This window comes from Clupea harengus, chromosome 22, assembly GCF_900700415.2.
Source record: "Clupea harengus chromosome 22, Ch_v2.0.2, whole genome shotgun sequence".
Classification (NCBI taxonomy): Eukaryota; Metazoa; Chordata; class Actinopteri; order Clupeiformes; family Clupeidae; genus Clupea; species Clupea harengus.
Window position 1 is genome coordinate 20737691 of NC_045173.1, and position 13937 is coordinate 20751627.

Below are 13937 nucleotides of genomic sequence, written 5' to 3' on the forward strand. Positions count from 1 at the left end.
AATCCCATCAAAATCAGTGATATGAGCACAAACAACTTTAAAGAATAGAACAGACAGTCCATTCCATAGACATGACACCCATACTGATTGGATACTCAATAAAAAAGACAGCAACCATGAAACCCAGACCACAGTATGATGTGAAAATTGTATTTGAAATTTGTATTATAAGTTAAAATATATGTAAAATATATGTACATGTAGAAGTTACAATGCCACCCTTTTAAACTGTCTTTAAACAGCATTGAAAGAAAATAGAACAGAGTCTCCAATTCATCAATCATTCATCAATTCATAAATACAAAAAAACATTCATCACTTGGTCCTCAAGGAAATACATCCATATGAAACCATACATTCTTATATAATCAGACTCTTAATCCCATTCTTGCGAAAACAGTGCTATAACAGACAGACAGTACAGGTAAACATTACATAAAAATGGCACATGTACATATTAGGTACCCAATACAAGTACAGTAACCATGGATCTCAATTAAGTATAGAATACCCTCTTCCTCTGTGTCGCATTCTAATTCTATTTAAATATACAACTTTTAAATATGTCCATGTATAAGATAAACTGCTCGTTTTACTCCTTATCCTGTTAATGTCCTGTTTAACTACTCCCATGAACTCTACTCTAATTCTGCTCCAAAGCTGCACACTTCAGTGTCTGCTCATGTGTCTTCTCTCCCATTAGCGCGTTTGGATCTCCATCTGCTGTGGGAAGAGCCGGGCCCTGGAGGCCATGGCCGCCTTGCGGGTGTAGGTGGTGCAGCGGGTGAAGATCTCCTGGGCCTGAGGCCTGGGTGGCACTCTGGGTGGGGTCGCGGCTCTGACAGTCGGGGTGCCAGCGGGGCTGTCACTGGGGCTGCCACTGCAGGATCTGCTGGGGCTCATCTCGCCGCTGGACTCCCTAGTGTCGGGGCCATCACTGGCCTCTGCCTCCCCCGTGGAGGACCCACGGATCTGGGCCTCGTGCTCCGCCTCTGCCCCTGACAGGCTCCCCGAGGAGCTGAAGCTGAAGTCAGTATCGTCGCTGGCTGCGCTGATGCTGCTCTTGCGGCTGTCTGGCTCCTTGAGCCTCGCGGAGGGGCTGTCAGGCGGCGTGTTAGCCTGCACGCGACGAGGTTCCAGCAGGTTCTCCAGGGATTGGGAATGACTAGTCGGGGCCAGCCTGCGTGGGATGCCCTGACGCTGGGAAAGAGGCGGCTGCAGGCAGCTGAGGTTGAAGGTGGAGCTGTGGAATGCTCTCTGGAGGCCGACATATGGGTTGTTGTAAGGCTGGAGGTACATTGATGGCACGTAACCAACACTGCCGCTGTATCTGCCAAAGAGTAGAAACAGACAATATTTAAGGATCATAAAAGTGATAAACATGCTACACACTATCTACCTGACTTACACACTATCACACCTGAGTAATACTTGATATCTTTACGTGCCAAGAATTGAGCAACAAAAATTCACACCAGCCGCTTTTGTAATGTTACTGGGGCAGCACTGAGACGATGCACTGAAACGATCTGTTGGAATTTACCCAGAAATACCTATGCAAAGTGGGAACTCTCATTTGTACCCTGCCCTTGTTTGGCCTCTCCCTCACTTCCCAATCTGTGACGTAACTGACTTTTCCCAGATGAGGCAAATTACCTGATAAGCCACCAGCCATCGCCAGACTTGCGCAACACTTCCACAACAGAGCCGATGTGTATAGATACTTCATCTCTGTTCTTAGAGACATAGTTTCTTGCAGCACAGTAGAATGTATCTCCTGGTAGATGAAGAAAAAAAAACATAATTAGTTTGAAGTTATTACATTTGAATAATGAATTAAATGATACAATTTTAATAATATATTTATTTAATTTATGTTGGTATATTCTTTGATTTGTATTCATTGTATTATTTATTCATTGTAATACAATATTAATTTGTACTGTCTGCAATCTCAATGAAATGGTTTCTCACTTTCAGAGGAATTAGTATCAAAGTCATCATCGTCGTCCTCTTCACAGGGCTCCAGGTATGGGGCAGGGAACCACGCCAGATGTTTCTCTTCATTCTCCACAAGCCACCAGCCTGCCAACCCAGAAAACACAAATTGAATCTATAAACTAGCCTTCAGACACACACACACACACACACACACACTCTGGTCATTATCAAAGATGCTCCAAAAAGTCCTGAATGAAACAGGCTACGCATTCTGCTCATGTATCTCAAAGAAAGGTTTATCTCTCCTTCTCTATTTCTTATATCCTGGTTTAGCCTTTAGCAAATTAAACACAGTCTGGGATGAGAAAGGCTGCCATTGTTTATGATAGCCGTGGCAAACCGAGTGACACAACAAGAAATGAGAGGAAAGGTGAGTGGCTCGTTTGAGCCTCAAGGAGCCATTTGATTTGATTGAATGAACAGACCCAAGAGATTGCAATGGTAAAGGACATGCATGAACTGACATACCTTTTTGGTCTTTGATAAGGACATCTAGGGTTTCATTTACGTCCACTTTGAAGGGTCTGTTCTTGAGGTCCTTGGTCTCATACGGGGCGAAGGTGCGGTAGGTCTGAGTCAGGAAAGGCTGAGTTATGTTGCCCATACTGAGGCGCTTGTCATGTGGGTTTGCTGTCCCAACCCTTTGAATCTCCGATAGGACATCTGATGGCACTATAATGATACTGAAAGGGCAAGGGCAGGACTTTAGCAATTAAAAATATTTCTTCCAATCAGCAATTTAAGAGTTAACAATGATTATTTACTCACAAAGACACAAAGATTTTGAGACTATCTGTATCTCTTCTCAAGCAGAAAAAAAAAAACATACCTGTTCTTGGCAAACTCTGGTTCCAGGTCATGATTTTTTGGGCAAAAGAACTGGACGACCTCTGAACTCTGTGTGACACTGGGGTCACACTGGAGCAGCTCGGTGCAGTATTTCTCCAGAGCTTTGACGTAGTGCACACTCTTACTCCGCCCCTTCCTATGAAAGTTCCTCTTCATGCCTGCAGTGGAAAAAATCATGATGATACTTCAGTGGCGTCATAAATAGGGATTTCTTATACAAAGTCAGGGTATGGTGTGCCAACTGTATTCATAGCGTTATTTGAACATGGATATTATACTGCACCTCTGAATCTTGGGAGAATTCTATCCTCTTTGCGAAAAGGATTTGCCACTGGATGTTTCTTTTTCAACTGTTTCTGTTAGAACACACAGCAAATGTTGCAAGTTTTAGAAAAGGATTTAAAATTTGGGGGTTGTCTTTCTGGAGATGTATTCCAACTTACGTGAAGTTTTTTGAAATCTTTGAAGGCTCTGTAGATGATCACTTCATTATTATCTGACCAGACCACAGAGGTCATAAACATCTGCGAAAGGTTAATTAAAAGAAGATTAGCTGTATAGTCAGCGTGATAATATTCCCACAATTGCTGAATACGCACCGCATCAGTATATGTGTGTGAGAGAGTGAGTGTATGAGACTAAGAGAGAGCTGGAGGGAGATGCTGATCTTACCTTAATTGTATCCTTGTGCATCACTCCAATAATGCGCACATTAGCTGGAAAGCGTTGATAAGCCATGATGAAACAGTACAGACCGGTGAGTCTTGTCGTCACACTAGAGATCGCACATCAGATCCACCCTTCCCCCCACATTTGGCCTACATCAGTTTGCATACAGAGGAAACAGGTCCACGGAAGACACTATCAGCATAGCTCTTCACACCGCACTGAACCACCTGGAATTCCGGGGAACCTTTGTAAGAATGCTCTTCATAGTTCTCTTCAGTTTGCATACATAAGTCGAAGGTGGAGCTGTGAAATATTCTCTGGAGGCCGACATACGGGTTGTTGTAAGGCTGGAGGTACAGACCGGTTGCACCTACACCAATAATCATGAAGTGCTTTGAGAAACTGGTCTCGCATTACATGAAGTCTATCCTTCCCCCCACATTTGACCCACATCTGTTTGCATACAGAGCAAACAGGTCCACGGAAGATGCCATTGGCAAGTGCCACTTTCTACTTGACAGCATTAGTCAAGGATTTGAATTACCACAGGTATTAGTCGTTGGTGAAAAAGCCAAAAGAGAGAAACTATCTGCACATTTAAAAACACTAGCACTTGACACCAAACACCAGGCCAGAAACCTAGGTGTCATATTTGACTCAGATCTCAATTTTGAAACCCAAATCAAAAATATAGTTAAAACATCTTTTTATCACTTAAGAAACATTGCTAAGGTGCAACCGTTTCTTTCTCAGGCTGACACTGAAAGACTGATGCAGGCTTTCATCACGAGCAGGCTAGACTACTGTAACTCTGCTCTTGTCTGGTCTACCAAAAAAAGCCATTAGTCATTAGTCAATTACATTACATTTCGGGTGAAGAATTTATCCAGGCAGCGAAAGCATTCCTGGCCAGTGGTTCTAGTTGGTAGCTCTTCACAGAAAAGCATGTCCTCCTGTAATGTACCGCTCCAATGATAACGCACAAAAACCAGCAGTAATGTAGCGTTACTGACGTCCGTCGACTCGTCTAACTGAATCGGAAAGATATATTATATTGTGGTTAAAACATCCAATTTCAATCATAAATTGTATTAATATTGTTCTCAACTAAAAATCAGTTCTTGTGGAAAATCCGTGAAAAAAAAAAAGACAGAAACATTTTCGCGGCCCACTAGATGGTGCTGCGCGGCCTGCCCATGGGTTGGGAAACCCTGCTATACACTACCCATTCATCCAACCCATCCCCCCCTTAGCTTCTTCCTTTCAAATGCTTCCTCAATTTTCCTCATCTTCAAAGGTAATTGTAAACTCAACTAGAATATGCATTTCCTGAAGGAAATACCAGTGCATGAAATGCAAAAGTTAAGAAAGGAAGAAGAAAGGAAAGAAGAGTGAAAGAAGAAAGGAAAGAAGGGTGAACAAGAGTGGCTATGGTTAAATACAGTAAAGAAAGAGTGAAGAGGGGAAAAACTGAAAGAAAGAAGAAATGAAAGGAGAGTGAACAAGAGTTAAAGAAGAAAGGAAAGAAGGGTGAACAATAGTGGCTATGGATAAAGACAGTAAAGAGAGAGTGAAGAGGGACAATATTGAAAGAAAGAGAGTTAAGTTAAGAAAGGAAGAAGAAATGAAAGAAGAGTGAACAAGAGTGAAAGAAGAAAGGAAAGAAGAGTCAACAAGAGTGGTTATGGATAAAGAGAGTAAAGAGAGAGTGAAGAGGGAAAAGTTTGAAAGAAGAAGAGAAAATGGACTGAAGCAGAGAGATGAAGTGTGAGAAAGAGGAGTTGGAGAGGGATAGAAAAAACAAGTGGATGGAGGTTCTACAGAGGGAGAGAATAAGTGAAAATAGGAAAGAGAATGGACATAGGGGAGGAAGGAGATGTTAGAATGATCGATGGATAAAGTGGAATATATAGACATGGTCTGGAGGAAGTAAAGAAAATGGAAGGGAGGATCATCATCATCGCCTACCACCCCTTCTGGGGCTTAGGCCACCAACAAGAGTTCTCCAAGCATCTCTGTCCTGAGCCAACATCTCAAGCTGTCCCCTTATGTAGCCCATTTTCTTGGTGTCGCAGACAGGTATTGGTGAATGACTGGATTTTGTTTGTCGTATTCACTGTAGTCTCAGCACCGTAGAGTAGGACTGACTTCACATTGCTGTTAAAGATCTTGATTTTTGTTGTGATGGCCAGGTCTTTTGTTTTTTAGTTGGAGGTACACAACTCTGGCCTTGCCAATCCTGACTCTGACATCTGCATCTGTTCTACCCTGCTTGTTGACAATGCTGCCAAGGTAGGTGAACTCCTCAACCTCCTCCAGAGCTTCGCCTTCCAGCATGATGGATGCAGTGTTGGCAGAGTTTACTATCATGACTTTGCTCTTCCCTCTGTGGATGTTAAGACCGAGGCTGCGATGGTGCTGGTCTTTTCCTGCATCTGCTGCTGGGTATGAGAGAGAAGGGCCAAGTCACCTGCAAAGTCCAGGTCATCGAGTTGCGCCCACATTGTCCACTGTATGCCGTTTTTCCTTTCTGCTGTGGATTGCTTCGTTACCCAATCCATTGCCAGCAGGAACAAGAACGGCGATAGTATGCACCCCTGCCTCACTCCCGTTTGTACGCAGAAAGCACCGGTAGGTTGTCCCTCGTGGATCACTCTGCAGGTAATTCCCTCATAGGTGTTTCTGATGATGTTAGTAAATTTCTCCGGCACTCCGTAGTGCCTGAGAAGCTTCCAGAGGGTCTCCCTGTCCACACTATCGAAAGCCTTCTCGTAGTCGAAGAAGTTTATGAATAGCGGTGAATTCCACTCTAGTGACTGTTCCAGGATGATGCGCAGTGTGGCAATCTGGTCTATACACGATCTGTCTTTGTGGAAGCCAGCCTGCTGGTCTCTAAGCTGGGGGTCAATCATATCCTTCATCCTGTCCAGTAAGATCCTGTAGAAGACCTTTCCTGGGATGGATAGTAGCATGATCTCCCTATAGTTTCCACAGTTGCTCAGGTCCCCTTTCTTTGGCATCTTATCAAGATAGCCCTCCTTCCATTTGCATGGGATGTTTTCCTCTTCCCACATCTTCTTGAAGAGAGGGTGGAGCATCTCTCCCATTGGTGCACTGAAGTATATTGGCAGGTCCCTGTCTGCTTTTTGGATGTATGGTGGGTCTTGTGGGGCTGGTCTGTTAAGTATTTCCTCGAAATGTTCTATCCATCTTTTCTTCTGTCCTTCCTCCCGAATTATTGGCTTTCCCTCTTTGTCCTTTTCCGGTCTTTGAGGTTTACTGGTCTTTCCTGGCAGCTTTTTGGTGGTGTCATACAGGTCTTTCAGATTCCCATGTCTAGCTGCTTCTAATGCAAGGGCCTCTATGTAGTTCCTCTTGTCTGTCTTCAAGCTTTTTTTCACGTTCTTATTCACTTCCCTGTACTCTGTTTGTGCCTTCACTTTCTCTGCTCTTGTACGACTGCTGTTTAGAGCTGCCTTCTTTTCTTTCCTCTCCTCCACCTTCTTCATTGACTCTGCTGATATCCAAGCCTTGTGGTTATCTTTCTGTGGTCCCAGTGCTACATTGCAGGTTGTGATTACGGCTTCCTTTACTACCTTCCACATCCCATCTATGTTTCTTTCCTCACCTTCTTCCTCTAGCTCTTGCAAGGCCTGACACTTGTTCTTTAGTCTGATCTTGAATTCCTCTGCTGCTGCTGGATCTCTTAATAGTGCTGTGTTGAATTTCTTTCTCTGGTTCTTCTCACCCTCAGAATAACCAGGTGAGAACAAGGGAGGACTGTAAAGTGAAAGAAGGCTCACAAAAAAGTTGAAAAAAAGAGTAGGAATTGATGGACAGAGTAATTGAAAGAAGAAAGGAAAGAAGAGTGAACAGTCGTGGCTATGGATAATGAGATAAAGAGAGAGTGAAGAGGGAAAATATTGAAAGAAAGAGAGAAAAATGGAGTGAAGCAGAGAGATGGAGTGTGAGAGAAAGTAGACTGAGAGATATAAAGAGAAAGATAGAGAGATGGAGAGAAAAAAAATTAGAGGATGGAAGGTGTCTGTTAATATTCCTAGTTATACAGTTGAATGGAGAGGGACAGAGAGAAGAGGAGCCTTGGAAACTTGGTGCAGGTGTCAGTGAAGCACAGGTGCAAGTTAGTTTAATGACCCTATTATGATGATGTCACAATGGCCCAATGTAAGTCTATGGGAGAATTTGTATTAGTTTTTCTTTAATATCTTAAAAAGTATGACGATACTGTGATTAGATAGCTACAGACAGTTGAATGGAATTAGCCCAGGTGATCTATGGATCTGCCTTCGGTCTGTGCCTGTTGGGGTCCAGATGTGATCATCAGCTTTCTTGACATTTTGTCATCATTATCATGATGTGTGTCTCAGCAGTAGCACGCTTCCCGGAGGGGAAAGGTATCACCGAAGCCCACATGTGCCCATGTCACATGACTCCACCCAGAGAGGCAGGCAGGGAAATGCACCTCAGTGTATGTAATAGAGGCGAACACGATCACATATCAGATCCATCCCTGTCCCAGAAACGCTAAGGACAGTGTTTACAAAACAGACCCGCATCGGAGAGGGCTGCCATAAAATCGGCCGAGCAGGAACATGAAACTGTATATTTCAGGTCACCTTTATTCTGCCTCTGTGCTACTGTGGAGAACTCCTTCGTTCAAGGCGATAGCAGTGCCTGGCCTATTGTGAGAGAGAAGAGGATGGGTATCATGTCTTCAGGTGTTTGTTATTTATGTGATGAGTGTGTGTGTGTATGTGCATGTATGCGTGTGTGTGTCTGCTATGTGTCTGTGTGTGTGAGGGTACTTGTTGTTTTCTTGATCTGTGAATGTCCTTTTGCTCCAAAAGTCCCCGTTTTGTTCTCACAAAAAGCTCACCTTTCAAATCAAGCTAAATCAATAGCCTCCCCAAATCGAGAAATCTCAATTTACTGTATTTTCCACTGATAAGCAATCAGCTCCTGTAATGTCCATCATATTCACAGAGGTTGCCCCAGAGTTGATCCGCACATAATTCCACATTATACTTTAATCACGGCCGGAGGCGAGCAAGTGCCCTAGAGAGAGGGGGGTCGGGGGCAGGAAGGACAAATTACCCCTGCCCTCCTGTTTGTGAATGCATTTACATTCATATTTACTCATACAGGGATAAAAATTGAAAGAAGAAAGGATAGAAGAGTGAACAGGAGTGGCTGTGGATAAAGAGATAAAGAGGGAAGTGGAGGGGAGTGGAGAGGGAAAATATTGAAAGAAGGAGAGAAAAATGGAGTGAAGCAGAGAGATGGCGTGTGAGAGAAAGTAGACTGAGAGAGATAAAGAGAAAGATGGAGAGATGGAGGGGAAAAAAACGTTAAGCGGTTCGAGCTGAACTAGAAAATGCAATTCCTGAAGGAAATACCAGTGCATGAAATGCAAAAGTTAAGAAAGGAAGAAGGAAAGAAAGAAGAGTGAAAGAAGGAAAGAAGAGTGGAAGAAGGAAAGAAGAAAGGAAAGAAGGAAAGAATAGTGGAAGAAGGAAAGAAGAGTGAAAGAAAGAAAGAAGACATAGCATAAGTGTCCTTTACAAGACCTACGCAGCAAAGTTTGAACGAAGTTTCTAAGTTAAGCGGTTCGAGCTGAATTAAGCGCAGAAGTTCGGTACAAAGAATAATAATAAGTATAAGAAACGAACGAATAACAATACAGGGCATTTTATGCACTGTAATAAAGAAAACAATGTGCTCACACTCAGAATACAACACCATGTCTGGTCTCATAGCAGTCACAACAATACTCTGTGGAATTGGAAGTTGTCTACCGACATCAGCCAGCAATCCATGCTTTGCCCCATTTGCCAGTATAGTTTGTATGTGCAAGTGTCCACTTTTCTGCCCTTTTCCCACTGAAGAAATTATATTGTCCCTGTCATTCACCGAATGTCACTAAACCTCAACTCGCGTATTCTCAAACAGACACTATAATGATTTCAAAACCTGATTATGTCACAGATTTGACACATGTTCTGGTCATGTCAAAAGCTAGCAAGATACTGGTGTACTATTTTTGATGTGCTGTCTGAAATTCTTGGAACAACTGTACAACCTTGTGCGTTGATTGCTATATTTGGTGTAGCAAATGAAGAAACAAGTACGACCAAAGGTCAGGTCAGCTCCCCTTGACCTTCCCTGCTTGGCTCCTATCGTCTTGTCTTGTCTTGTGCTATACTTGAGAGACTCTCTCCGCATCGCTCTTCGAACTAAAAACCATGGATTTGATCACTTGGTCTCTCAATGCAATTGACACCATCTTCTCAACGAGAAGCTCGGGTTCGGGGGAACCTGTCTGTCCTCCCGGGACGTTCGCAGCTGGCTACATGATGGACGCGTGGGAGCAGTGGCGTGTTGTGTGCCTAGCAGCCCTTTCCGTGGAGGACGTTGAAGACATCTACCTATTCGGAACTATGATTACAGGATTTCTGCTGTTTGGATTAGGCGCTACCCTGATTTATCGGAAAATTAAGGAAACGGCGACAGCTGTCATTAGCCCCCTAAGGCTGCCCGAAATGATTGATGCGCTGGGTAGAGCTGTGGGCACTCAGACTGTGGTTTCAAACCGCCAGATTGATAACAACAAGGAGATGTTCACGGCTATGCAAATGAAATTGGATCGAATTGAAGACCTGCTACAAAAAGTTCTTACAAAAATGGGATAAAAGGTCTCAAGAGTAGAGGCGCAAATTGAATGCAGCTACTTGCAAGACCAAACAATCCCAATCTTATCTGCTTTCGGCTCCCTCAACCGGAACGGGCCTTGGCCAAGGCCGTTGCTGGAAAAACAACTCCCCTGAAGATTGCTGCAGTGAGACTCTCTCTCATTCCCTTCCCCCTTTCCACAGACACCTGTGGATTGTTGTCTCTGTCCAGGACCCTTCAAGGCTGTCTCCATGGCAACGACAATCTTGCGAACTGAGAATCTGTCTGATTGTGGCCTGGGGGAAGGAACAACCCAGGCCTACTCATACATGAACTTTGCATGAACTTTACATACATACATGAACTTTGCATACACATACACGTACATACTACACACAGATATGCATCCACTCCCCCACCCCCCATCCCACGCCTTCGCCTCGTCTGCTTCGTACCCCCCAGTATGACAGGACAGGGTCTGTGACTGGCGCCTTAACGGGCTGCTGGGCCAGCTGGCTGCTTGTCTGTGCTGGCTTACCTTCTTCCCCCCACTGGCTGGGCTTAGATCACCCAGTCTTTGGCTTACCTCCATCCCCCCCCCCCTCCCCATTGCAAGTCATGTTTAAAATGTATGTGCTTATGTGCTGAGGTGTTTTTTTTATGCTCCCACACTGTACTCCTCTAGGAGCATAGTCTGGGGGTTGTCTTTTTTTCTCTCCTCTCTCCCCTCATGTTATGCTGTAATCTTTCATCCTCTCTTTGCATTTCGTTGTACTCTGTGCAATGACAACAATAAAATTCATCCATCATAGCATTTGTATCTTCGCTGGCACGAAGGCAGATCTTACCCCATTGGAAATCAGACATCCCACCCAGTGCAGCACAATGGCTGAAAGATGTAATGTTATTTTTACATTTGGAGAAGATTACATTTTCAATTAGAGGCCCTGACAAATTCCAGGTAGTCTGGGGATCTCTATTGTCATACTTTATTGGTCTTCAGGGACTTCCAAACACACTGATTAATTCCAGAAGTCTGCTTATTCCATAGGCTTGTGTCAACACTATACTATTAAACAATTTGGCTTGGTTAAAGGGATTTGCCAAGTCATGCAGTTTCTCATTGAAATTCTGTCTATTTATTTGAGTTTTAACTCTAAACAGGTCTATCAAATAAACACCTAAATTGTCCATGTTTTTGTTTTTTGTTATAGTGATTTCTTTAGGCCCAGTCAGGGTAGGGGGAGGATGGATGGATGGGTGGGTGGGGGTTTCTTCTATGTTAAAAAAAAATTAATGTATATGTGGATAAATCCCTGTCTGCTATCTATACTTTTTCAATAAAAAGAGTGTAAAAAAAAAAAAACCTGAGTATGTCTCCACGTGTAGCAACCCTGGGTCAAGCTAGTTTTACATCCAGACAAAATATGCTTTAATAAGCCAACACCCAAAACCAACTTCTGTCTTCACCCACCCACTGACTAAGGTTCTGTGGAGTTGGGGGGTGGGACATCATAATTGGCTCAAACGATGAATTCAATGCAGTTAGTGTCAATAGCCCAAAGTTCTCTCTAGCTGATCTTTCTCATCTCGACAACATGCCAGTTCATCCATTGCCCTTGCTTTGCTTGAGAAGCCACTGCTGTTCGTTTAGTTTCCTCTTTTTGCTCACGAAAAAAGCTAGCTACCATATGGCTGCTCTCCATCAATAGAGCCTTAGTCCATGTTTTCCAACTGTCACCTAGCCCAAACCCTGCTCCTCCACTCTGTACTTGCCCAATGACATCACATATATGCTGTAATGCGCCTTGTGCACGTTGAACCGCTTCTCGTGGATTACACTTCCTGTCTGTTTTTTACTGTGGAGCAGTTTTCTTGACAAAGTAATCTCTAAGCTGGTTTTAGTCAATTCGAACTCCTCTACTAACCTGGTCATTGGTAACTCCAAAATTCCTTTTCCATACAAAGCTACAGTACTTAGATGACGTAGTACCCTAAGCCATTTCCTTACTGCCTCGTTCATGACTCTCAAATTTTTCCACCACTGAAGTAGCAACTTCATACACAGTCAAAAACCACCTTGTGCAGGCAAGAAGGTAACAATAACAAAATAACAATGAATTCTCTAAGCTCTGAAACCTGTCCTCAGTCACTCACTGTGGAGTTGTACCACCTGCCTAAACTCACCTCATCATCAATATAAAACCTCTACTTCCACCAGTTTTCCCTTACTGCTAGAAACACTTTCACTTTCATCCTTGCCCATTTAAGACTGTCATTCAACTTGGCTAACAGCCGACAGGTGCATGGAGCAGTTGTTGCTAGTGTCGTCATGTCATCCATATAAGCTCAGATGGGAGGTAACCTGGCACCATCCTGCAGCCTTTCACCATCATTAACCCATTTAGATGCCCTTATGATTACCTCCATTGCCATGGTGAACAACTCACAGGAAAAGAGCTTGACCTCATCCTTGCTCGGAACTGCACGACGGACAACCTAACGGTAACCCCTCTGCATCTCTCGGACCACTTCTTCATTCGCTTCGATGTTCGCCTCATTGAGCAACCCTCTGTCCCCCCTCCGATGGTCTCGTTCCGGCGCAACCTCCGCAACCTCTCTCCCACCCACTTTTCCTCTCTGGTTTCTTCTTCTCTTCCACCTTTATCCACTTTCTCCTCACTAGGTGTCAATGATGCAACAGAATCTCTCTGCTTCACTCTGAGCTCATGCTTGGACAGTTTGTGTCCACTTTCCACCAGACCTGCTTGATCTACCCTGTCTCAGTCGTGGCTGAGTGATACCCTCCGAACGCAGCGCTCCAATCTCAGAGCGGCTGAGAGAAAGTGGCACAAATCTGCAGCACTGGACGATCTTGCAAGCTACCAGACACTGCTGGCCTCCTTCTCATCCAGCATCACTGCTGCTAAGAAGACTTTTTTCAATGACAAGATCAACGGTGCAACTGACGCTCGGAAACTATTCTCCACCTTCAAAACTCTACTCTACCCTCTTCCTCCTACCCCAGCTACTAACCTCACTGTTGATAACTTTGCTTCCTTTTTCACAGAGAAAGTGGCAGCCATCGGGAAACAGTTCGACCAACTGTCTCTCCCCCTAAGGGCGCAACCGTCAATGGCTCATCATTTCCTTCTTTCATGGAGAATGAGGTCTCCAAAATCCTAACAGGTAGCTGTCCAACTACCTGCCCGCTGGACCCCATCCCATCCAACATCCTTCAAGCCATATCGCCTGCCGTCTTACCGGCAATAACACAGGTGATTAATGCTTCATTTAATTCTGGAACATTTTCTTCTTCATTCAAAGTGGCTCGGGTAACACCGCTGCTCAAGAAGCCGTCTCTCGATCCCACTCAGGTGGAAAACTATCGACCGGTCTCACTTCTCACGCTCCTATCTAAAACCATTGAGAGGGCAGCTTCCAAACAGGTCACCAAGTTCCTGTCAAAGAACAATCTCCCAAACCAGTCTGGATTCAAAAGCGGTCATTCCACCGAAACAGCCCTGTTGTCTGTAACGGAGGCCTTAAAAACAGCTAGAGCAGCAGCTCAATCCTCGGCTCTTGTCCTGCTTGACTTATCAGCTGCGTTTGATACAGTCAATCACCGCATCTTTCTGTCCATACTGTCAAGTATGGGCATTTCTGGCAACGCGCACTCCTGGTTTGAATCCTACCTCACTGGGCGCTCGTTTAACGTGTCATGGGAA

At 44.2% G+C, this 13937-nt stretch overlaps 1 protein-coding gene across 2 annotated transcripts; it reads right to left on the bottom strand.

The window, feature by feature from the left end:
* Positions 1-152: 152 nt before the first annotated feature.
* LOC105892563 (NADPH oxidase organizer 1-like) lies at positions 153-4886 on the bottom strand. 2 transcript variants are annotated; one of them, XM_042703037.1, is made up of 9 exons: positions 4386-4886; positions 3523-3889; positions 3294-3374; positions 3134-3206; positions 2831-3008; positions 2470-2684; positions 1975-2085; positions 1657-1777; positions 153-1330 (listed from the first exon to the last, which is right to left on the bottom strand). In XM_042703037.1, exons 2-9 carry the CDS (start codon positions 3586-3588, stop codon positions 700-702), a joined length of 1476 nt encoding a protein of 491 aa, XP_042558971.1. In that variant the 5' UTR covers positions 3589-3889; positions 4386-4886; the 3' UTR covers positions 153-699. The 2 variants fall into 2 exon arrangements, with proteins under 2 accessions (XP_042558971.1, XP_042558972.1); XM_042703038.1 differs by lacking the exon at positions 4386-4886 and having other exon boundaries at positions 3523-4149.
* Positions 4887-13937: the final 9051 nt, after the last annotated feature.